Genomic DNA, 27,623 nt, shown 5'->3' with positions numbered 1-27,623 from the left:
TTTGTAATGAAATCCCTGTCTACTCTGGATACTTCATATTCGTCTACAGGACCCAGTGCAAGCTCTGAATTGGTAACTGAAAAGAACTGCGCCGATACTTGGAGGGAGATCTCGCCGTTTCTAATCCCTCAAAGAGGGAAATGACGGCATATCAGCACATGCATTTTTGTCCTGAATAAAATGGGTTATTCGCTGCGCATACTGAGAAATAACCACAGGTCAAATGAATTTGCTATGCATTTCAGCTCATAAAGTTAGAGATGGCATCTCCGTGGTAAGGGATGTGACTCCCTCCACCTCTAACCTATTGTCCTTAGGTATTGTGATTGGGTAACGTATTTAAAGAAGAAACCAATTTCTTATTGTGAAATGTTTCTTCAATAATACTTACCCAATCGTAGCACACATACATCCTCCAAGCCTCGCCGTAGCTAGAGAGAGAATGCCTTTTGCTCCAGTAGTAACTGCAGTATTCACGAAATTTGACGCCAATCTTGGTATCAAGGCAAGATCACTCTGAGTGCCACATATTTGGCAAGATCTTTTTCCATTTCTTACCCAAGTACGTACATTTGATTGACATTATCATTATGCTATCTGTTGACATATATTATATTTAGATTCTCAAAAAAGATAACTCCATTTCGTATATATGCGGAATTTCTACGCGATGTTAACATATCTGGCAATGATGGTTACACTGAACTATTAGATGTAGATACATTTTTAATATTAGAAACAAGAGAGAAAAAAAAGTTGAAGAACAAAAATAATATTTATTTAAAGTTATATCTGTACGAAAACAAACACGAAAGATGTTAAATCAAGCTAAGCTAATGAGGTTAATGAAGAGTTTTTCAAGAATAGTTGCAAATAAATGGTCTGGTTTTCTTGTATTCCATCAGTGGCCGCCATACTGATGTACATTTTGTGCCTGGGTCAATTGATGACTCGGTCTAGCACAACGAACAATCAGCTATCGCATAACAAACAGTAAAGCTTTATAGGGCATTCGTTGGCTCTCTTTTTCCAATCCTCTTTCCCCACCTATGCAGGGATCCAATTTTTTCTCCCATTAGCCTCATTTTTTCTAGGATATTCATTTAGTTGTTGTTGAGGCAATGCAACCTCTCTCTCTCTCTCTGTCTCTCTCTCTCCATTTCTTTGTTCGTCACTTCTCTGTTGAAATCCTTTCGTTTTTTTTTCTCAAAAGAGTTCGTCCAGATCTTTAGTTGGTTCTTGTTTGGATAACACTAGAACTATTTAACCCGATCAATGAGGTCATCCACATTATATATATATATATATATATATATATATATATATATATATATATATATATATATATATATATATATATATATATATATATATCTTAAGCGCAGCCATTACATATATATATATATATATATATATATATATATATATATATATATATATATATATATATATATATATATATATTAAGCGCAGCCATGAAGGAAAACACCCTTCCGATTATTTATGCTGTTACCAGTCTGTGGTTTTAAACTAAGTAAAAAAAGGAGCGAAAGCCTACAAATTTTGTAAAATTCAACAAATAATTTGTTTCCTTAGAATTTTACCATGTGAAAATTACAAGAGAACTTAAGGATTGTGAATTAAATCCCAAGTAATCTTCACAGTTCTATCACAAGCCCAAATGTATAAAGTCAGTTTGGTAAGATGATCAACGACTAAATACACCAAATGACAACTGAGTGGCATCATCATACGCACAATTTAGCCACTTGGTTAATCAACACGTTCAAGGGATGGCAAACGATACAAGACATTTTATTTACGTTAATTATTTCTCTTCATAGTAGTGTAACACCAACAAAAACACATTTACCTTTCTGTAAAAGCTCTGTGTTAGTCTGTGAAATAAATCTTTCCTAACCTCTCCGGTACGTCATCTCTGTCTCTTCTATCCATAAATTACTACCTTTATGGGCTTCTAGTATTTCTTCCTCTGTTTTTTTTTTATTCTTCTCTCACTGCTTCTCAATTAATTTTCTGTATTGGCCCTAACGAAAAATAACTAATTTCCTCTACAAAAAGTTTCGTAAGCTCATTTCACTTATATATCTTCTCACACTGGATCTAAGTCAAATTCTTTTCTTTGATCAATCGGACTCGGTATCTTTGGCAAAAATAGCAACCACTTGTGTTCAAGCGTCAATCTGAAGATTTTCACAGTTATGTGCGTCTTTCAAGTGTTACGACTTTTTGGTCTCAAACTACGTAACAGAAAAAAGCGAAACCATTACGTTTAGTGAAGTTCAGCAAACAATATTTCAACTTGAATGCAAAGTGAAATTGGACAAATAACTTGTAGTGTTGTGAATGAAATCCCAAGTAATCTTAACAGTTCTTTGACAAATCCAAACATATAGTGTTCAGAATAAATTCCATTGATGTTCGAATGAATTAAAATCTTGAATGTACTGCTGTTCAAATTTTCTTAAAAGTGTAAATGTGCCAACGGTCTTCATGTATCACAATGATATAATCCAAAATGTCCTTCTATGAATTCACAATAATTCCAAAATAGTGTTTTAGTCCAAAAGTCAATAAGCACTTTGTAATTCCAATGAAAAATATACATAAATAAATCTTCTTAAAATATAACTGAACACAATTGAAACACGTATTTCTCGACAGATGTTAAAATATAAATGAAGAATTTCGATGCAAACATCCTTATATACAGATTGTCACCTGATTTTTCACACAATGGAAATTTCCATCAAATTGTAAACAAGGTCACCTCTGTTTACTTAAGTGTTTTAAAACTGAAAACTGACTAGCAAATATCTGGCAGTCCATGTTTTTCCAGGGAAAACCAATTTTTTGATCCAGAATCTAAGTAAACATGTTTATAAAAAAACATTGAGGCGATACTTCTTTTAAATTTCTTTGCGTACCTGTAAGATTTTTAACTGTGCGTGGACTTCATTCCATCGAATTTTGAATATCACTGCGACATTGCAGGTAGAAGTATGATAGGGTTCCACCTTCTTCTCGAGCAGCCGAAGTAAAGAAAAGATACTTCAAACTGGTGTGGTGCTGAGTTTGCCATCAAATCACAGCTAGTCGACAGGGTCCAAAATCTCCCAAATTGCATCACATTCCATCTTTGTCAGTGTGACACGTAACTATTAAGATTGCGGTATGGGCAAGACCTGCGATAAATTGCTGACTGCAAGGGATGGGCTCTGTTTGGGTCTTGAGTTGAAATTTAATAAAGGTACTTTCGATAACTGTCCTACAGATATGTCATGTCAATGCAGGGATGACATTAATAAAGTTATCGCCAAAAAATCGTAACATTTGTGCCAAGAATTGATTTTACTATTATTATGCCGATGAATCGCTAACTAGCAAAGTAAAATAGTTAAGACAAGAAATGAAGTCCATTAATTCGTTTGTGCAATTTATTAGTGAGTTCTTTTCAAACGAAAATCGATGCGTTAGCATTAGGACCGAGTGCCGACTTACATAATCAACTTGTAATTTATAACCACAGCTGTGTGTAATGGTTTGTCTACAAGGTCTAATTATGCCATGGTTACTAGCTGTAAATAGCTTAGTTCTGTTGATTATAATAGACGATATCTGACGTAAAAGATTGAGAATATTGTTTGATCCGAGGAGAAGAATAAACCTGACACGTATTTAGGTCGAGTCTTATATTTATTTGAATGATTAGATAGCTACACACCTGTACTTCACACTGTAAAAGAGCATGATCTACAACCAAGATGTAACAACCCCGACCTATCACCAACAGTGACTTGGAAGTGACCGGAAGCGACAATGTGATGCTGACATGCCAGCGATTTGAGTTTGATCAGTCACTCGATTATATGATGAAATTTATTTTATCGATGTAACAGAAAGGCTAATTGATTTTCGCGTAAAATGTCGTAACTCTATTTGTGCTTGCTAAACCGCAAGAAGACGTCTTGGATGCATCCACTCTCCAAGCACTGGCATACCAGTGACAACGTCATTTTCGGGAGAAGAGTAAGGCAGATTGTTTGAGCGACGAAGGTCATTAGATGTGCTTGACCGACCAAAGATTTATTGTTTCCAGACTCAATATCGGGACTATGCCAAGCAGACTACCACATTACAATGGTGCTCCAAAAGCTTTATATCTCCAACTGAAACGAGAGAATATGTATGTCTCGAATAATTGTGCAGCCAACTAGATATAATCGATAAGTTCCGAAAGGGAAAACTGTTCATATTTCAGAGACTCTGTACTCACCTGCATCCAAAACCCTCCGTCCCACTACGTGTAAACAATAAGGTTTGTTTGCTGAGAACGATGCTGATAAAACAGCGACTTCTGTCCCACGTAGAAAGAAATGACACGAAGAACTTCTACGACGCTTTAAATACAATCTAGGGGTATCAGTGATCTGGAAGTCTCCAACACTGGATGCTGACAGCACCATATTGCTTACTAACAAAGAAAAGATACTTCAAAGGATGGGCATGATACTTCAACAGCGCATTCAATCAGCATCCATCTATCAGTGAAGAGACATTTGATCGACTGTCCCAAATAGAAATCAGCATATCACTTGTTAATCCTCCAACGCTGTCTGAAACTGAAAAAAACAATTGACCTGTTGTCCAATGTCAACGCTCCAGGAGAAAATGCTATACCAGGATACGTCTACAAAGCTGAAGGTACCCACTGGCAGCAGAACTTGACTAAATTCTTTCAATGTGGACCCAGGTAACTATGCCCACTTATACAAGGATCCATCCATCATCCACTACGAGAAGAAAGGGAAGACTCATCACGAGACAACCACTGGAGCATTTATTTCGTGTTAGTACCGACAAACCCCTCTCCAGATTTCAGCTGAATCACCTTTTGTATCCGATCGATGAAGAGTACCTGCCCGAGTGACAATGTGGCATCAGGAAAGGACAAGAAACTACATACATCGTGTTTGCAGCTCGCTATCTTCAGCAGAAATGCCAGGAGCTCCAAGATCTAAACGACATTTATCAACCCGACAAAAGCCTTTGACACAGTCAGCCGGGGCGGGGGGAGGGGGCGCTTTTGGAAGATTATGGCAAAATTTGGTTGCCTATAGGAATTCATCGTGATGGTTCTGCAATCCCATGATTGTATGTTCGCTCGTGCCTTGGGCGACGGCAACTCATCTGAACCATTCCCAGTCACCAATAGTCAAACAAGGCTACTTACTGGCCCAATCCACTTCAGTATGATGTTCTCTACCATGCTTACTGTTGCCTTCTGTGACTATGGCTTTGGGAATGACATCCGATACCAAGTCATCTTCTATTTGCTGCCCATTGTTTCCTGAATGTCAAATCTTGGTCTGACACGCAACAGAGCATGGACAATTTCTTTTCAACTTGTGACAATTATTGGTCTCTCAATCAAAATCAGGAAGATGAAGATAATGCACCAATCTGCACATTAAAGGTCTTACGCTGAGAATACCCTCACAGTAAAGGGCAAACCCTCCAGGCAGTGAATAAGATCACCTATCTCAGCAGCATATTTTCAAATGCAGTCCACATCGATGATGAAACCAGTGCCAGAATTGTTAAAGCAAGTGTGGTCTTTGGGATCAGTCATTTTGTTGCCAACCCAGCTGCTCGCTTGCGCTGCCTGAATGGTGTGCAGACAAGATGCTAAGACACCGAGCCATTTTCACAGAGAAAACTGATACAGATAAGATGGCATGACAAGGTCCCAGACACTGAGGTTCTCACACGGGCAAGCATTCCAGGTATCAGCACTCTGCTGATGAAATCACAGTTGAGATGGGCAGTCCACATCGCCATGTTGTCAATAGAGAAGAAACCGAAGAAATTATTTTACGAACACCTGAAGAAAGAAAAGTAGTCTCAGTGTTGGTCAGAAAAAATGCTTCCAATATTTCCTCAAGTCATCCTTGAAACACTTCAACATTGACCCTGTGTAGAGGAAAGTTCTCGCATCGGATAGTTCCACCTGGTGCAGTCGCATCCACACTGGAGCTACAGACCTTGAACCAGAATTGCACTCCTCTCCTCCCACAATCGCCGATTCCATACTAATTAATTTTTCTCGTCAGCATGAACAACATAAAGGAAACATTCTATGTTTTCCTTGCATAATGAAGTACTTTACTTACCCTTTAGTAACCACTTTTACGTGAGGTGTCTCTGCTTCTTTCGTATCTTGTCTCCTCCCTTTAATTTAAAGGCTTCACTTCCGATGTCTCACGCAGTGAAACAGCATGTATTCCGTTATAATTGGTGGTTAGTATATGTTCCAGTAAAGGGTAAACAATAACATCCAACCAGATTTAATGCGAGACACAGATAAGTGTTACCATCCAAATTCATCCAAGCAGATACAAAGCAACATAGATCTGTAAAGTGCTTAAATCATACATGGAGACAAATCTGGAATGTCTCTTTTAATCTTAATATATGTAATCAGTGACTGAACTTGTCAGCTGTATTAGCACATAATCGGGAAGGGGGGTTAGATACTTAGATGCCCTTTTCGGTCAATAAGAACGAGTGCCTGTGTCCGTGCCATTGTTTTGCATCTGCAGGAAGTACAATGTGATGGATTTTAGTGGTTTTCATCATTACTCACATACCATGACTATTCTAGATGATAGTCTCCTTACATGAGGTAATTATACTATTTCTTCTCTTTTGAAGATAACAACGTAATGTGCTGAAAGTTTAAGTGATGATAAAAACTGATAATACAATGCTTTAAAAACATCCATGCAGTGCAAATCAATGGGCATAATTGTCAAGTTGAGCCCTGAATCTGATCAAATGGAACTGCCTGAAATGACGTAAAGAGTTGAATTGAAATCGCGAACATCTAACTGATAGTCTGTTGAAGTATTTTCATTCTCTTGTCATTGGATGAGAATAGCTTATAAATAGATGTCAGGCCTATTTGTGTGTAATATTTATGCCGAAAATACAAACAATATGTTGTTACCACACATAAAAAAGGGTAACACCTACCACTGACAGACCTTCTAAAGATAAAAAGACCATCAAGTTGATATATGTATTGATGACGTACTTTATGCTATGGTAGGCTGTGTATCGTGAATCGTATCGAAACGCGACACAGGCGTAATGTTTCACTTGCGTTGTGTAATGTTAAACTTCCAGTCATTTCCTCAAGTGCCACATATTACTATCATTATCAAGCTCTCTGATATACTTCCGGGTTGACTTAAAAGTGTGCGTAAAACCTGGATGTATTTCAAGCACTTTCATGGAACGCAGATACTTCTCATATATGGGAATTGTCTGGATTAATGTCTGATATCATTATTTCCAAATGGATCACACCTTCAGACAGTTCCAGTTTCAATAATTATTGGTATTTCTAATTTCATGTGACCATCATAAATGATTGAAAGATGGTCTAAATATTCCATAAAATCAACCTTTGCACATGGTACCTAATAAAACGTTTAAGATCCAACATGAAGTTTATCTATGATTTTGTAAATATTTTCTTTCACAGGCGGCTAGAACGAGTTCGGGTGATATGGGCTGAGTCTGCAAGAGCATCCCCTGCCCCCGAAAATCGGAAGTTCTTAGAGTAAATTTTCTTTGCAATTAGATGGCATAATTATGAACTGGAGATGCTTATAATGCAAGAGCTTGCAGGTGGTTCCGTCCCAGAGATCTATTTAGGTCACCCTGTTCCCATCTCTTTGGTGCGGAATTGAAAGCACATGTTTCAAACACATGCAGGTCCAGAAAATGCCGCGGCTCATATCCTTCCTCTACACAGAAGCTGACATCCAGGTTTCATCTATACTGATAAATATAGATTTGATCATGAGCACTCAAAAATTTAAAGTTATTTAATTTTTAATATCATGTCGTTTGCATAGGTTTACTATGGGAACTGAATTTCCCTGGTATGTCTTTAAAGTGGAGGGTATTATAGCTCGTGAGATTTTTTCCACGATCAAAGGTTACAATTTATTTTCAAGCAAGGCTCTTATGACGAGATTCAGGCATAAAGGAGTAACATATCTTGATAGCGACGAAATACCTGAGGTTAGGATTATTTTAACAGGTTATTCCTCATTAGGATGTTCCTGGTCAATAGCTACATCAAGCAGATCATTCACAAATGACTAGTCCACATCTGAGAGGGGCTATTAGAACTACTTTGCATGGTCTTGTCACTCATTTTCTGTATTGCCATCAGTACCAGAACAGTTGGTGGATGACAGCCCTAAAACCGCCCCAACTAATAAAACATCAACAGCCCAGGTTTCTGGATTTGGGACTGGAGAGACGAAGGTAGGCACTTTGTAGTGTCACCTCGTCGCACAAAAAGGTCTTTCGATGGATTATCATTATGCTTGCCTGGAAATGCGTCTGATCTAGACGGTGATCTTGAGCAGGACGCACTAAAAAAAAAAAAACTTTTAGAAAAGAACGCATAAGTCCCTGACCGACAACCCTATCCCATTTTCAGGAGGTATGTACTATCACCGAGTTGTCTCACATTATGAGAATTAGCATTACGCATAGCTGATCCTTCAAGCAATGAAAAATATTTAATACAGCCTTCATTTCTGCAATGTTCATATGACGTAATCTCTCCTTTATACTTCAGCTGCCACCGAGTTTGGTCCATGCAAACAGTAATCTCTGATTGGGTTTTTCAATGGAGATCCTGCCGTAAGACATTGATGTCTTGCCAATGATGCAGGAATTGCTTTATCTTGGTCGAGATCGTAACACGGTGCTTTAGATGACCAGAAACGGGCGCCACAAAGCCAGTGCTGCCAATTGCCACCTAGAAGAATGAAACCCATTGGTGCATTTAGCTAACCGAGGAGTTGCAGAAATTCTGTCGCGGAAATCCACACTATGCGACTTCGAAAATCTGCACAATACGCACTGGAGGAAGGCGAAAGAGGTTAGGCCGCTCAAAATTTCACACTAAGATGGAAAGCAATCCTCGGATGAGGTGGGATGTATCTCCCAATTCGCTAGAAAACCAAATTGAGCGAGAAGGGAGAGAAGACTGTTCCTGCCCGTCACCAAAGATGAACTTACCGTGCTTTTTATTTTTATATTTTTGAAGATGTTGTCTAAGTACTCTGCAGTCACTGTCATTGGGAGTGCAGGAAATTAATATATAGTTCTTTGCAAACCAAACCGAAGGAACTTTCGTGAAGTTGGGTGGATAGGGATAGTTTCAAATATTAAAAGTTGGATAGCACTCTTAAGTTTATTTGACTGCAATTCTGGTGGATTTATCTAAGGCTTTTGACCGTCTCCCTCGTGATGTTCTCATTCGCGATCTAAGGGCTTATCAACTTACTGTATGCCAGACGGATCAGTATGTTTCTTACTGAGTTATTGATCAATCAAAAGCATCAACTTAAGATGCAGTGCGTCTTGAATAGATGGGCTTAAATTCAGAAAGGGTTCATCGGGTATATATCATCGGTCCATTACTCTTTTAATGTTTTCATTAATGATATTTTTAGTTATTAAATATAGCTCTTTATATAAATATGGTGATATTAACACTGTGTCATTTTTCGTAAGTCTTGGACACTTTAACTGACATACTTGAAACAGAGTCTAATATTTGGATCGATTCATCGACCTTGCCATCTCCATTTTATACTTGCTGAGCCGGCTGAGATCTATGACCGGCCTCTGCTTTCCGTTGGTTTTGGGCACAAGAAAAAGCCTGAAATAGAACTCGAGAGTTAGGCTTGAGAACTTCCTCCCTCGTCAGCCTAGCAAATAAAGAGCAGATCTCCGTCTGTAAAACTCTCGCCTTCTGCAGATCAGACGCAACGTCTGCCATGGTGGGGGAAAGCGAAAGGGGTGGGAGCTGGATAAAAGAAATCAAAGCCCCACTGAAACAGCTTAGCTCACCCATTCATTTTCCGGAAAAGGGTCGATTCAAATCTGCTGAAAATGATGTCTGGCAGGTTGTCGATGGATGGTCCTAGTGTCAAGACATATTGGCAACTGTAGACAGATTTGTGGATGGAAAAACTTTATAATCTTTTCTCTAACTGCCTCCAAAACTTAAATTCGATTGTGGTTTAAACTGCTCTCTTGCTTGGTTTAGACTTCTCTCCTTTTGCATACGATCATCTTCAGTACGGTCGCCAAACCAAATGCAATGGCAAAGGGCAATGACAGTCAAGCCAATAAGGTGACGTTTAAGTGATAAGCAGTCTGGGCATTGGCCATAGAGTTATGGTAATGTGGGAGTGAATGCCCAAGTATAATCACTGCATTATCCTCTGGCAAGGAGAGAATGTGCTAAAGACACCAGATCAACAATTGATGAAGTGGTCACTGTATTCCACATCAATTTGTAGGTTGATGTAAAACTCATGGTGATCCACCAAATAAAACAACTTGGCTCACACATTAACTGCCGCATCCATGCTTGGCAAATCAGCACTTTACAAGTTCGAGTATGTGCAGTACCAGCAAGCCAAAATGATGCTGGTAACTGGCTTTCAGAAAAGGAAGCCTTCAAATTCCCTGGGTCCTGGAGAAGATGGTATATATTTTTAACCATTACAGGCTGCAGCAGTAGACTGGGAATTCCACATCTTCAATGTCTACTGAAGCCTTAGCCATATAGGTCTGGCTCACAGATGGTGTCTGTGGACACTAAAAAATATGAGTTTACAAATCTACTCAACAGCTGCCCTTAAAATAAACTCATAAACTAAATTGTTGAGTCATGTAAGCCAGCTGGTCGAGCTTGACCTGTTACTTACTGTGAAGACTGTCCTCATAAGACATCACCTCCATGTCAGCATGAATCATTTTCAGCAGCATGGACAAAGCTCTAAATCCAGCTGGATGATTGAATCCAAATCTTTCTGGATGATCGACTCCAAATCCAGCTGGATGATTGAATCCAAATCTTTCTGGATGATCGACTCCAAATCCAGCTGGATGATTGAATCCAAATCTTCTGGATGATCGACTCCAAATCCAGCTGGATGGATGAGATGGTGAAATGGACAGTTAAGTCTGTCTGGTGCCCATATGAATTTACATATAGTGGGACGATCTACTGGTATGCAGAACAAGTCACCAATGTGATCGAAATCTGGTCGTTAATTGAAACGAAAACCATCATGGCATCCTTATTTTTATTCAGCAGAGAAAATATACAATAGGATCAAAGTTTTTTCTTTTATTTGCTTTTTTCTGTTAGTTTAAGTAGGTCTTGGTTATCAATAATTATGCAACTGAAAATGCAGGCAACTTGCTTACTAACAACCGCAAATATGTTCTATTTCTCTCTCTTTCACACACACAAACACAAACTTATGACAATCATGTTTAGTTCAACAGACCTGATAGCTCTAACTTGGCAATAACTGGACGTGCATGGTCCATGCCACAACTGTAATACCCTTTATGAGAAAATGTCAAATATCCTGTTTAAAAAACTGAGAAATGTAAGCAGATTTCTCCAAAATTAGTATTCCCAAATGTGCACATATTTTTAAAGTAATATATAAAGTTAACTCTATTAAGTACATTTAAAACTTAGCCCTGATTTTCCCTTTAATTATGGGTGCAGTTGAAGGTTAACTGTGAAAGAAAAAAAGAAAAAAAAGTAAAAATAGTCATTTGTATTTATTGTATCAGAGCATAGATGTCAGTTCATCAAATATACATATATAAAAACTAGTCTTCAAAATTTGGCGAGCATCATATTCAAATAGTGTAAAAAATTTGTCAAACAAGTCCAACATAATTTGTCTTGAAGCAACTGGGAAAAGCTCTATATTTTAAACTATCCATGAGAACACAAGCTGCTTTATATCTAACTGATATGGACAAGATTACTGTATATCTTAGCCATGTTGATCTGAACAAACTTGCATTGCTGATCTGAACAAGCATAACAAGTAGGTAATATAAAAATACAATTATGCACCTGACTGTGGTGTTCAAAGGATTCTTTGTTGTATAGTTTTAAGTGGGGAAAACTAAAGGAATTAAAACTCAGATGTAATTTAATACACTGGTTCAAATACATTCATACCTCATCCATCTATTCACTGGCTTCAAAAGAAAAAATAGTGTGAACACTCTTGATCTCTGTCAAAATAACACAAAATGGTGGACTTGCATGTCCTAGATACCATGATATGTACAATAACCAGTCTAGTTAGAAGCAATCACTACTGGTCTTTGGGAAATGTCTCTGTAATAATAGAGAATATCACCAATTTCTGCTTACAGAACTGAGTAATTGTGTCATTTTACAGCAGATGAAAGCTTGTTCAATACTTTTAAACAAACTTGCTTCAGAGACTCTCAAGTTATTTTTATCAGATGGTTCTGACAGTGAATCTACTAAAGCATGTCCATCTTGATGAGAAGTGCTTGATTTCTTAGTTTCTAATTGATATATAACCAGGGAAAAATACCATTTCTTATTGAGTGCAGTCATGAACAATGTGAAACTGGCCAAATTAGTCAGACAGGTGCTTGTTTCTCCAGCACGATATGTGACTAAATCAATAAAACATCCATACATGAAAAGTGAAAATCTGGTACTCCGCCTGTTCAAAAAATCAAAGTAGTTCAGTATATTAAGAGAAGATGTTGTCAAAGGATGATGTATGTAAATGCAAAAGATCGAATAACATTAACATCTGAATATTTATAACAAAACAAAAATATTAAATATCACCAAACACTCATAATTACAGACATAAGAGGAATGGAAGATTATTTAACAAACACTTTTTCATGTTGTCACTGACTATTAATCTAAAAGCCATGTCTTTGAAAAGAAGCAGAACTAAGTGTTATCTAAAAGGTGTCACATGATATCATGTTTATGCACCAGGAATATTCAATGTTAGATGTTGCAAGTCACTGTTGTACATAAAAATCAAACTTGAGAACAAAGAGTTAAAAACGTGTCTTTCTGTTCACAACAGATTTAGAATAGGACTTTTTGATGTAACTTTTGTTTTCTTAAGTTTATATTCCTCTTGATGGCTGCTACATTTCAATGATGAAGATGCACTTCTAATATCAGAATATAATTCATTGTTTTGAGCCTCAGTTGACTTAAAAGCTAAAAATGTTTTCAAAATACATGGCACAAATTTATAATGGACAGATTGGCAAAATTTCTAGTAAAGTGTTTAGTAATACATGAATTATTTTATAAGAGGCCAAAAACAGACATAAAATATCAGATTCTACAGGATAGTGTACAAATGCAATTTCTCTACTGTACAGCAATCCTACAGTAGCTAATAATATGTGCAAATTACCTTTGTTATTGTATAAAATACCAATACTTATGTAAATACATATTATGTAAATGATTCTCTGCTGATCATTTGATAGAAAAATAAAGCACTTTTTTTTTTACTCAATCTGGAATGATTTAAATATACTCTATATCAAATACAAATGTATACATTATTAATATGCACAGTTGTCAAATTCAAAGAATGTCATGTACATCTTTGTGGATTCAAGCATATGAGTATATATTGTACAAGTGTAAAAAAGAATTACTATTTACTGTTCAATATCCAGTAAATTTATTTAAGTAAAAAAGTCTTGACTTTTCATTTTGTGATAAATACTAAGAAACAAAACTAGCATATCCATTTGTTAAATATATAAAAGGCAACTTTTAAAAGTCTTCTACAAACAGTAAATGTCATCCAAATCAAAGAATTCAAAGTCCAGCTTTTTGTACATTTTAGTTTTGTTTAACATATGATCATAATTTTCATGGGAAAGCTAGGAAGTGTATGTACATAGACACATCTATATATTTTTTAGCAGATATAAGAAAATATGGAAATACTGCATTGTCATCAATGGCAAAGCTGCTAGTTTTCTTTCATATTATATATTGCAAGGTAGAAAATAACGGTTTGCATAAACTTTCCCCCAACTGTCTGAGCCAATGTGGTGGGTAAACACTTTTAAAGAGTAAGCCAATTATTAATACATCAATAATAAAAAAATGAAATTTTAAAATTTAGGACAACTTTGTACGCATTTTTCTACAACATTTAATGCTTCTAATAATCGTTTTTGTTTAACAAATTATAGTTTATCATTTTTTTAATCAAAAAATGAAATGAGTAATTTTTGTTTTCTAGACTTGGTAATACTGTTCTAGATTGACAATTGCAGCCTTCTGATTGGTCAGAATATTTTCAAGTAAGATTTGGAGTACTGTTTTATTAAGGAGGTTCCTGGATATCATATAATTTCTAAGCTGAAGTCTATGCTTGCAATTTCTTTTCAACCAATCAGTAATGACATTACTCTTGAATGCTCATTTCTGACTGGCTAATAGTGGAAACACAATCCTTGACTCATGTTCAAGAGTGTTATGATCTCCAGTCACCATAGAATGATAGAAAGGAAAATGAGTTAACTATGAAGATTATATATTATCATTGGGTAGATATATTTTCTACATAGCAAAAGAAAAGTAGTTCCAGAGGTGATATCACAACACTGCTGATACAGTTGTTATCACTGCTGTTGAAACATTATTTTTTTTCATAATGATGAATTTCAATATTCCTTTATAATATAAATGATGCAAGTAATATTAATCATAACTTGGGAATAAACAATCTTGTAATAACCTGTTATTGAATAACATTTGATTAGCACATATTGCAATGTATCTGACAATGTACTGTCTCTTTTTTCACAACATTAACAAATTTCAGTAAGATTTTGGAGCAAGTTATTTTTACCTTTGAACAACTTGGAAGCAATATTTTATTAGTTCATTTACTTGTATAGATATAATCAATGTTCACCAATGAATAAGATGTAATTTACTCATTATCAATAACGATAAAGTAATACAAAACTTGCCTATATAAAAAGAACTGTTACATGTGACACTTAATTGTATTAAAACAATTTGCAAATCTCCTTGTGATAATGACATCAAAATGTTTCGAACAAAGATGATAATGTTCATTTGGGTAATTGGCTGTAATGAATGAACTGTATAAGCCAATAATAATATCTGTCTAATGGTTTCATTGTTGACCAGTGTATGACCTACTACTGAACAATTTCCACATAATTAGCAGGAAACAGTCCCACTTTTCCTCTACACTCTCCCCGCCACCAACCCTCATCAATCTGAAACATAAGGATAAGAACATATTAAACCATGCATGATACCTGTAATATAAATTTGCTTTCTTTTAAAGTACATGTCAATGAAATGGTCAGCATAGACTACTTAATGTCAACAAGAGCAAGGGTTGCAGGTAAGATAGTCCTACTTCTCATGAACAAGAGTAGGGATGCAGGTGGGATGGCACTAATTACAAACACAAACTAATCCATGTCAACAAGAGTAGGGATGCAGGTGGGATGGCACTCATTACAAACACAAACTAATCCATGTCAACAAGAGTAGGGATGCAGGTGGGATGGCACTCATTACAAACACAAACTAATCCATGTCAACAAGAGTAGGGATGCAGGTGGGATGGCACTCATTACAAACACAAACTAATCCATGTCAACAAGAGTAGAGATGCAGGTGGGATGGCACTCATTACAAACACAAACTAATCCATGTCAACAAGAGTAGGGATGCAGGTGGGATGGCACTAATTACAAACACAAACTAATCCATGTCAACAGGAGTAGGGATGCAGGTGGGATGGCACTCATTACAAACACAAACTAATCCATGTCAACAAGAGTAGAGATGCAGGTGGGATGGCACTCATTACAAACACAAACTAATCCATGTCAACAAGAGTAGAGATGCAGGTGGGATAGCCCTCACTACAAACACAAACTAATCCATGTCAACAAGAGTAGAGATGCAGGTCGGATGGCACTCATTACAAACACAAACTAATCCATGTCAACAAGAGTAGAGATGCAGGTGGGATGGCACTCATTACAAACACAAACAAATCCATGTCAACAAGCGTAGGGATGCAGGTGGGATGGCACTCATTACAAACACAAACTAATCCATGTCAACAGGAGTAGGGATGCAGGTGGGATGGCACTCATTACAAACACAAACTAATCCATGTCAACAAGAGTAGGGATGCAGGTGTGATGGCACTAATTACAAACACAAACTAATCCATGTCAACAAGAGTAGGGATGCAGGTGTGATGGCACTCATTACAAATACAAACTAATCCATGTCAACAAGAGTAGGGATGCAGGTGGTATAGCCCTCACTACAAACACAAACAAATCCATGTCAACAAGAGTAGGGATGCAGGTGTGATGGCACTCATTACAAACACAAACTAATCCATGTAAACAAGAGTAGGGATGCAGGTGGTATAGCCCTCACTACAAACACAAACTAATCCATGTCAACAAGAGTTGGGGATGCAGGTGTGGTGGCACTCATTACAAACACAAACTAATCCATGTCAACAAGAGTAGGGATGCAGGTGGTATAGCCCTCACTACAAACACAAACTAATCCATGTCAACAAGAGATGGGGATGCAGGTGGGATAGCCCTCATTACAAACACAGACTACTTCATGTGAATAGTTGTAGGGGATGCAAATAGAAAGTCCCTCATTACCAACACATTTCGTGTAAACAAGAGTAAGGAATACAATGGGATGTCCTTCATTACAAACACAGACTACCTCATGTCAACAAGTGTAGGTTTAACAGGTGTGATAAGACAAACATGTTGAATGAATATTCTGGATATTTAGTGTCTCAAATCTGACATATTTAAAAAATGAATATCATGCAAAGACAATGTGATTTTTCGATGATATGTTCACTGGTTAACAGAAACGATCACAGATGTATGGTACGATGACCTGGATGTGTAAAAATATTGATGTCAGCTTGAGCAGCTAAATGCCAGAGCTACTTACATGGCTCACTAAGGCAGATCTCCAAGCTTTAAATTACAAATCCACATCAATCTCAAACCCAGCCCTTCACCACCCTTGCTCCATGGATTGTAAGACAAAACTGTTACATGTGTCCTCATGCTATGATAATATGCTTAAAATCTGGTAAAAAATATATTAACAAAATGCCACTGCAATTGACATTTGTGTCTCTCTGACCTCTGACCCCTTGCCAGGGACCCCAGGAAGGGGAAGGAGACCAAACACTATATCCCACTACAAGGATTGGATAAGAATGAAAGTGTAGGAACTGATTATCAGAAGCTTACTATGAATATTAGTCTCACAATCATTTATATCTACATTAATTTCATAATTCCTTATTACCCCTCCTCTCCCACTACTCACATTATTATAAATTGTACCATTTAGTCTTTATTTTCATCAGCTATGGATCTAACAATTATGAACTTGGCATAATAATAATGTATGTGTACCCTGAATTCATATCACTAAGTACTGTCTGAGAAATAATAGCCAATATTAACAAGCCATAAGATAAAATTACAACTACTGAAATTAGTTCCACTTTATATGGAAACCACATGCAAACCAAGTTATATGTACATTCTACACTACAAGAAACATACCTATCTAAGCATTTTGTTTATTGTCTATCAAACAATACCTACACTGATCTCTCTTGATTTTGCATTCATGGTTGAAAATTATACTAACAGTTCATAGGAAGTTCCTAAAGGACCAAAGGTTAACAAAAGGTACAGCTGTCTGTTGAATAGTCATTTTTTTAGGAACAAGCAGAGTATGGTTGACTGTGTAATAGTCATCTATCCAGGTAATGGTAGAATATGGCTGTCTGTTTAATGGTCATCTATCTAGGTACTAGTAGAGTACTGCTGTCTGTTTAATAGTCATCTGGGTACTAGCAGATGTGTGTGTGATTTTGATTTTTAACGTAGCTTTAACAATTTTTCAGTCATATCGCTATGATGTCTGCAATGTGGCAGTTTATAGTGATGTCTAGCACTGGGGCATCATGCCGCAGACATGTAGCATGATGTCCCACCCAGTCACATTATCCTGACACCAGGCCGACCAGTCCTAACACTAACCTCTTAATGCTGAACGCCAAGCGAGGCAGCTGTTAGTACCATTTTTTAAGTCTCTGGTATGACTCGGCCGGGGATCGAACCCATGACCTCCCGCATCCGATGCGGACGCTCTAACCACTAGGCCACCGGAGCGGTAGGTACTAGCAGAGTATGGCTGTCTGTTTATTGGTTGTCTTTATAGGTACTAGTAGAATACTGCTGTCTGTTTAATGGTCGTCTATCTAGGTACTAGTAGAGTATGACTGTCTGTTTAATAGTTGTCTATCTAGGTACTAGTGGAGTAAAGCTGTCTGTGTAATAGTTGTCTATCTAGGTACTAGTAGAGTATGACTGTCTGTTTAATAGCCATCTAGGTTCTAGTAGAGTGTGGCTGTCTGTGTAATAGTTGTCTATCTAGGTACTAGTAGAGTAAGGCTGTCTGTGTAATAGTTGTCTATCTAGGGACTAGTAGAGAAAGGCTGTATGTGTAATAGTTGTCTAACTAGGTACTAGTATAGTAAGGCTGTCTGTTTAATAGTTGTCTATCTAGGTACTAGTGGAGTAAAGCTGTCTGTGTAATAGTTGTCTATCTAGGTACTAGTAAAGTGTGGCTGTCTGTGCAATAGTTGTCTATCTAGGTACTAGTAGAGTAAGGCTGTCTGTTTAATAGTTGTCTATCTTGGTACTGGTAGAGAATGCTTGACTCTGGAGAATACATAGCAAAGGATCACAATGACATTGACATTTGGTCATGGCAATCAGTCTTTTACTAAATATAAAAGCGCAGAAACCATTATTCTCTTTTTTGGCAGGAGTCATTGTTGTACAGTGATTAGATGCTGGATTTGAATACTACCTTAAAATCAACACTGGTTAGATACCATGGTATTTCTTCGGGCAAGGCATTTACCTTGGCACTAAAAAACATGTGCCTGCTGTGCCATGTAATATCCAATCAAACCAGATTAGAATTAGTGTAACCTTGACCTGTAGATCACAGAATCTACAGGTTTATTACACTAAGTGAAAGCCATCCATTAAATCTGGTCATGAAACTTGTTACTTTTCCTCTGCAAAACCCATTTTTCTCTGTGCGACAATAACCCAGTCCTTTGACTAAACTCAACAGTCATTTTAAATACCTAAAGTGTGAGCCGTCCACAAAAGTTTGGTCAAGGCTCAAGGTATAAAACAAAAATTATTGTGAAGAAATCATTTTTCTTCATTAAGTCAATATGACCCTGCCCTTTGACCCCCAAATGATAGGGTTTTTCTTTATCCCAAGTGTAGGCCATCAACAAAGTTTTGTAAACACAGATAGTACAGAACTTGAGTTATTGTACAGAAACCATTTTTCTTCTTTCAGTCCAAGTGACACCTACCTATGACCCCCCAAAAATTTACCTCAAGTGCAAGCCATCCACAATATTTGGTAACTAGATGGTGGACTACTCAAAAAAAAAATTTCTTCGGCTCAAGACAGGCTATTCTAATTTTAGTATACAGTGTTTATGGCTATTCTATTTTAATATACAGTGTTTATGGCTATTCTATTTTAGTATACAGTGTTTATGGCTATTCTATTTTAATATATAGTGTTTATGGCTATTCTATTTTAGTATACATTGTTTATGGCTATTCTATTTTAGAATACAGTGTTTATGGCTATTCTATTTTAGTACACAGTGTTTATGGCTATTCTATTTTAGTATACAGAATTTATGGCTATTCTATTTGATATTCACAGCTGCTCTTGCCTATTCTTAAATCAGTCTAATTTCTTTAAAATGTCATGAACCAATATAATTTCCTTAGAATGCCAAAACAAACTGAAATACCTTATAATGCCAGAAGCAAGTAGAATTTTCTTATGATGCCAACAACTAGAAAAGTTTATGCTTTCATCAGCTTACAGTTAAAAGTTGAGCATCAACAAAACTTGATATTACTATCTGTGTTTTGACTCCATTTCACCATTGCTGTGTTCTATGACTGTCAGCAAACTGTATTCACTTAGAGGCTTCAGGACATATGAAATGACAATCATGGATGAGAATGACAAACTTCAGAATTTCCTAAAGTGTCAGTCATTTGATGTTATGTATTCCCTCTAAACATTCCTCCAATGTTATCATTTTGGACCAAATGGAAACTGATTTCAATCATTAACCTGGAGTAAAAAATGGGAACTGTTTTCAATCATTAATCTGGTGTAACAAATGGGAACTGTTTTCAATAATGGAAACTGTTTTCAATCATTAACCTGGAGTAAAAAATGGGAACTGTTTTCAATCATTAACCTGGAGTAAAAAATGGGGAATTGTTTTCAATCATTAATCTGGAGGAAAAAAATGGGGAACTCTTTTCAATCATTAACCTGGTGTAACAAATGGGAACTGTTTTCAATAATGGAAACTGTTTTCAATCATTAGCCTTTAGCAAAAGATGGAAACTGTTTTCAATCATTAACCTGTATGAAAATATGGGACCTGTTTTCAATCATTAACCTGGTGTCACAAATGGAAATTTTTCAATAATGGAAACTGTTTTCAATCATTAACCTGGAGTAAAAAAAATGGGAACTATTTTCCATCATTAACCTGTAGTAAAACATGGAGTAACAAATGAGAATGGTTTCAATAATGGGAACTGTTTTCAATCAATAACCTGGAGTAAAAAAATGGTAACTGTTTTCTATCATTAACCTGTAGTAAAACAGTGAGTAACAAATGGGAACTGTTTTCAATAATGGAAACTCTTTTCAATCATTAAACCTGGAGTAAAACATGGGAACTGTTTTCAATAATTAACCTTTAGTAAAAATCACTGAAATCAGAGAATTTTCTGATGATTCTCATGCTTTTTTACTAACAGCACAATGCCAGTGTAACATGTCTGCCTGTTGAGCCATGAATCCATATCAATTCAATCATACTGGAACTTCTATGCATGCTGCAATTAATCTTCCATTTGATTTTGTACAGCACATGTAAATAAATTATAGGCAATTTCAATTGTCTGCTTTGACAAATTATTGTAACCCTGAAATATCACATGCAATACATGAAAGGCTCACATGCAGAATGACAAAAAAACTTTGTGCCACTGTATGGCCAGCATGTAGATCACAGTAAAACAACCTCCATGTGCTATAAACATTATAGTCTCTGCATTGATCTGTATGCTGTTAATAGTAACAAACTTTGTGTGTACAAACCAAAAATAGTGGGGTCAGCTAAGTTCAGGGTCTCTGCAATATTTAGGTACCTATATAATCAAGTGAAAGGTTTCATTTATGATCACCTACAATATCAGATATAAACATTATTTTCATTCACATCCTCCATAAACCAGATGTTATAGGTGAAAGAAAGTGATGGAAGCAGCCGTGTTTTCCAAGTGAATGCATGGTGCATTTTCCTGACATGTCAGAACTCGATTTGGAATGAACATAGACTGAAATATTTATGAAAACCAGCTGCCCCATTTCGTTTTAATGATCACTGATCAAAGCAAATTATTTTAGTACATTATATAAAAATATACATCAAAATTTCTGTCTTTAATATCCGTTGGATTCCAAAATATATGCTCAGTTTGATGTAGTGTATGCTGCTCTCAATAGAGATTGAAGGTAATTCAAGTATCATTAGTGTTCATCTTTGCACTCACTAGAGACAAACTGTTGTCCAAATTTCCCTGCTAGAGTCTCTGAGCAAACCGAAGTCAGAACTGACTTGTTAATGACAGCCATAACGTTAGTATTGTCAGAACTGTATCCGATGCAGCCTGACCATGAGATATGCTTGTCTCTATAGCAAAATGAAAATATATCACATTTGGAACTGACCATTTCCTTGGTGGAAGGGGGAGAACATAGCATTTTAAAGTTTAATGGGTCTTTAAGGTAATATGTCAAGTTTGTTTGCAGAAATAAATTGATCGAGTTAGCTTAGATATATTACAGGTCTCAATTTTCCACTGGATTTTGGGACCAGAAAGACCCTGGAATATAAGCCAAGTGAATGCAGTCTGTACTACCGCAACCTCCCACTTCATAAGTAAGAGCTTTCTTTCCTTCTGTAGTATGTCCACCTTTGCTTGAGACTTCTGTGCTTGTTTTGGGCCTCCTTGAGCCATTTCTTCACAATGTTGGACAACATATTTTCAGACAAAAGAGAATATGTGTGTGTTGATGCACACTTAGGACACAATATACAAATCAAGCACAACTATGAAATGCTTACACTTCTTGTTATCATGGCTATAATGATGATAGAAAACACGTGCATAAAATAATTAGATATAAATGACTGAAATAAATGTCAACCGACATAAATAAAATGATTTTGAAGTGTAATTATGGAAAACCAAACATTTTAAATGGTGAAACTTTATGTTACTGATCATAAACATAAGTGTCAATAACAAATGGTACAAGAAGTGCAAAGTCAAAATAAAGTCACCTGAATTTCATGAAAATGTTTTAAGCACCAGACAAACAACATTGTGATTCAATATAGCACTGAAATAAAGAAGTGGTTGATTGAATTTCAAAATAAGATAGACTGGAGGTCAATATTACAGCATTAGGTGCAAGTTTAAAACTTTTTACATATCAGTGCAAAGTTAGTCATCTCTCCAGTAGATAGGGCAGGTAACCTTAAGAGTTATTTCCCTTTGTATACACAAAGACTTTTCATCTTTTGGGGGTCCCTGGATTCACAGGTAGCAGCTGGTAATCCTAATATTAATGCGATCAAGTAATAAATGTTATGGATAAATCTAAATCTGCCAAGTACAGACTGTGTTTTCCAAGTGAATACATGGTGCCTTTACCTGACATGTCAGAACTTGATTTGAAAACAAGGGTTTGTTTACAACCATTCAAATTTTTATCAATCATTAGCAATTGATATACATTCTTTTGTTAATGTTCTTTTCTTCATATTTTTAATAGTTTTACTTCAAACTAAAATCCAGCTTGTTTCATAAAACTACCAGAATGTTTTTGTGCTTACTCACCATTTCTATATTTGTTATGATGTCATCAGGGTCAAATGTCAACTCATCAGCATCAGCTAAAAATAAGAGAGAAATTGATCACATCTAAGTTTGTTTTATTGATAAGATCAATTTAAATTTTGCCACTGTTGAGAAAATAGTTTCATTAGCAAGGTAGTATGATCTATTTTTATGAAAATGGTATAAACACCATATATAAGTTGAGTCCAACTACAGACTGCACAGACCCAGATCTGCATAATGCACTGGCTGATCTAGATCTATACAGTTTGTTATGAGTAATCAGTACAAAAAACACAGACCTGGGTCTACTGGCATATTATCTGAGAGCATATCAGGGTCTATGATGCTTGCATTTATAAGTGAGCATATATGGTAATTCCCTGTATAAAAGAAAATGTATGCCATTTTTAAACAAGAATATTAGATGGGGTTTTTTTGAGTTTAGCACATTGTTTAACTGAGTTGTGAAGTAAGATATTGGCTGACATCAAGTGGAAGCCAACTAAAAAAAGCTATTGACTGAACTCGACAAAAATCCCAAATTGTATTTTTTTTTAAATTATATATCATAATCTTTAAATATCCCCACATGGGCATGATATGTTCTGTGGGGTTAAAAACTGCTGTGATGAAAAAAATAAAATGTATTACTGCTGAGTACATCACTTTTCAGTCAATCAGAATTTGGGAAAGTAATAAAAGGTTATAATGCATAATATAAATAACAAATTACAGCTAAAAGAAATAAAACAAATATGTCCCCCAAAGCAACAGCAAAGAAAAAAACAACCAAATCCCACAAAGTAAAAACAAAACTGATTATATTTGTGAGAATCACTGAAATTGTTGTTATGTTTTGGGTTGAAGCTATTTTTTCTCAGCACAAGATAGGTTATACATGGTGGCCAGTATAACTGGTGGAGCAAGAACCTTGTAAAATCCCAGTAAGACCCACCAACCCATGCAAGCTACTGGCAAGCCTTCTCACATACTTAAATTTGCCAAGCCCGAGACTTGAACCCACACTTACAGAGATGAGATGACAGTGATCAACAAAGAAGAGACCACACTGCCACCTGCATATTAGATTTCATTTACCTGGCTTCAAGCAAACATGATTTTCAGAAAATGTTCAATAGGTGAATGCAAAAGACTGATTAAGGAAAGCAAAAACTTTAAATGGCATGAAAATTTAATCTGAACACATGCATATAAACATGAAAATTTCTACCAATTTCATCTAGATCAAAATATTTTTGCAAGTTTATGCTAACGAGCTAACCAGAGCTGGATGGAGAGATATGTACTTGCAGTCCATTTGCTTTCCACAAAATTCAAGTTTCTTTAAATTCTGAACATCCTGACAATTAAAGGCCAACCTAAATGTTAAGATATTCATTTATCATCTTTCCAAATTTTTTAAATGTTAACAGTTTGGCCGTATACTTCAACAGTTTAAACACAAGCACTTTGGAGTGATTACCACACAATCATTACTCACTACATTTAAGATAAGGAATTACCACACTAGTTTTAACAGCAAAAGGACACAGCACGATTGGTTTCCCTTCATTCACAAGGAGTAGCAATACCAAGCAAAGTATGCACTCTGATGAGGTTCACCTTTCAAAAAGGTAAGTAAGAGTCTATTTGTCCTATATATAAATGCCACAATATCACCTCATCTCTGTACATGGTATGCCTTTCTCCAGTGATGGGTTTGATGTCATGAGGCCTTTCTGTTGAGTTTTCATTCTACACAGGAGATAAAAAAATCCAGAATACTTAAAGTTACCATATAAGATCTCCCATTCAGAAATGGCTCATTGCAGGGCAGCTTTGTGATCAACATTAGTTACTCATAAAGGCAGTGTGATATTGCCGAAAATTTTGAACTCTTAAGATATTTATGCACTGAGCAATGGAACTCGCTAATGATCAAGTTTCATGGAGTTCATCAGAAAGCGATGTTTTGCTTGGCTTGCAATATAAATGGATTGTCAAATATGAATGGATTGTCAAATTGCAGTGTTTATAAGGCCTACAATATAAATAGACTGTCAAATCACAGTGTTTATAAGGTTTACAATATAAATAAACTGTCAAACTGCAGTGTTTGTAAGGCTTATAATATAAATGGACTGTCAGAGTGGAGTGTTGATAAGGCTTGCAATATAAATAAACTGTCAAATTGCAGCGTTTAGAAGGCTTGCAATATAAATGGACTGTCAAAGTGGAGTGCTTATAAGGCTTGCAATATAAATAAACTGTCAAAGTGGAGTGTTTGTAAGGCTTACAATGCCAAAAGGAAGTTTAAAAAAATAAATTACTTTTGAGAGTTTTCAATGTAATTCACATGTGTAAGTATGGCTGTAATTTGTGCAGAAAAAAATGAAGGCTTTTTCCAGTAATCAGCTCATGATATTGTGTGGTAGTATGGGGACAAAGCTCTACATGCATCAAACCATCTATACATATAGAAGTATGAGGGCCTTGGGTGGCCAAATGGTTTAAAAGTGCTTGCCTTTACCAATGACTGCCATCTCACCTCTCTGCATGGGTTCAAGACTTGGGCCCATCCAATCTGGGAATGTGAGAAAGCTTGCCAGTAGCTTCCCATGGGCTGGGTCGGGGTTTTCCCAGGTTCTTTTTCCATCAGTTATACTGGTTGCCATGTTTAGCCTATCTTGTCCTATAAAATATGGCATTAAACTAAAAAAAGAAAACAATGAAGGAGTATGGCCATGATATTTTATTCTTGTTTTCCTGAATTTACTCTGGAAAATGAGAGGACTGGAAGAAGACCTTTTAACTGTCAAAAATCAAATATTCTTTTAAAGGTCTGACTACAAAAATAGTGATGGGGGATGGGAAATTAACTGTCTGCAGAATGAAGCTCTTAGGTGAGGGTTAATTTATATGCTGCAAGGTGGAATGAAGTTAGATATGAAAGGGTAGAGCTTCCTGATTTTTCTTTATGACAGTTATCCTTCCCTGGGTTCAGGACTTATAACCATACAGAGAAACCTTTAACCTTGACCTTAACAAATGCTGACAATATTAACTGTAGAATAAGTGATACATAAGTCTTGCCAATGATCAAAAGTAGTGACAAAAACATGCCCGAGTGCATACTCAAAATTCAACTCCAGAAAGCTATGACATTTTATAATTTGTCCAATGCTTTATCACACAGTTCCAATTTTACTGGCAGTCAAGGTGCAGCAGAGTATGGATGGAAAAAAAGGCAATCTCTATCATGTCTTAAGCTGTGCTGATCACTAGAAACAGACTGTGCACAAAAAATTTACAGGGTTTTATATCCTCTCTACTGAGATTAAAACACCACTGAACCTCTTGGAGTTATTTCTTTGTTATTCTGTTTAATTTACCTTGCAATGTTTTCTCTTCAAGCAAATCAATGGAAACCGCAACATGAAATTGAAATGCGTGACTTTTTCAGTTGTCTGTTTTACTTGCTTCCTGGACCTCCAATTTCTGGTCCTAAATTCTCACATTTTAAACTTATAAGCAAGCTATGACCCAATGCAGCAAGTCAAGAAAAACATGGGGCATTATATATCCAGATTCAATCAGAGAAAACACAAGCCTTATGACAAAACTGGCTGACGACAAACATATTATACAGATACTTACAAGCCTCATAATCATAAAGAGCAATGGCTTTGATCCCAGTGCTGCCTCCTACTGGTGCCGAGACTGGTTCGGGGGGATTCTCATAATCATCTGTTGTCTGATGTGTCTCTGATCCCAGTTCATATTCATTTTCTTCTGCCCGTGAAGGTTGAGGATCTTCTTGTTCCAACTCATACTCATTCACTTCCTCAGCAGGTGGGGGAATATTTCTCCTTGCACTCTGCAGGTAAATTGCATCCAATATGAATACAGTGGTCTTTTTAACTGTGATATAGACCAGGTCACCTCAAACAATATCAAGTTATAATGGACATATAGCACTGCAATATGTGCAAAACAAAACAAGTGGTTTGTTATTATGAAAAAATAATATAAAATGTAATCAGCCAAGAATTAAAAATAAGTAACTATACAACTAATTTAATAGCAATTTTAAAAAATAAATGTTTTCCCATGTAAAAGAACTCATGACCATACGTTTTCTACATTTATACTGAACCACTTAACAGTGTGGCACAAATCTGTATTGACAAATAGCATCATTTCTCAACACTGGAAAATCTACATAGACAAAGAGCATCATCACTCAACAGTGTGGGACAAGTATATATACAAAATAGCATCAAAACTCGACAGTGTGGTACAACTGTATAGACAAATAGCATCATAGCATCAAAACCTGATAGTGTGGTACAACTGTACAGACAAATAGCATCATTTCTCAACACTGGAAAATCTACATAAACAAAGTGTCTTGAATTCTGAGGTGTTTTTACTTGCCAGGAACCATGTTTTATATTGCTAACCAATACGCATGTCACAAACTGAGATGGTACTATAGAACACTAAAGAATAAATCTTGGGTCAATGTATATTCT

General features: G+C 36.2%; 1 protein-coding gene across 1 annotated transcript in view; it reads right to left on the bottom strand.

Annotated features, from left to right (window-relative positions):
• Positions 1–11,687: 11,687 nt before the first annotated feature.
• Positions 11,688–27,623, bottom strand: part of LOC149786183 (uncharacterized) — an 89,053-nt gene continuing 73,117 nt past the window's right edge. Inside the window, exons 15-17 of the mRNA XM_089976539.1 lie at positions 26,746–26,965; positions 23,086–23,141; positions 11,688–15,228 (exon numbers count right to left, since the gene is read on the bottom strand). Of these exons, the coding sequence (XP_089832665.1) occupies positions 15,148–15,228; positions 23,086–23,141; positions 26,746–26,965 (357 nt within the window). The 3' untranslated portion in view covers positions 11,688–15,147. The remainder of the gene's footprint in view (positions 15,229–23,085; positions 23,142–26,745; positions 26,966–27,623) is intronic.

Source organism: Sinohyriopsis cumingii, chromosome 12 (genome assembly GCF_028554795.1).
Source record: "Sinohyriopsis cumingii isolate HCF-2022 chromosome 12, ASM2855479v2, whole genome shotgun sequence".
NCBI lineage: Eukaryota > Metazoa > Mollusca > Bivalvia > Unionida > Unionidae > Sinohyriopsis > Sinohyriopsis cumingii.
Note: the sequence above shows the minus strand (reverse complement) of the source record. Positions and strands in the feature narration are given on the sequence as shown.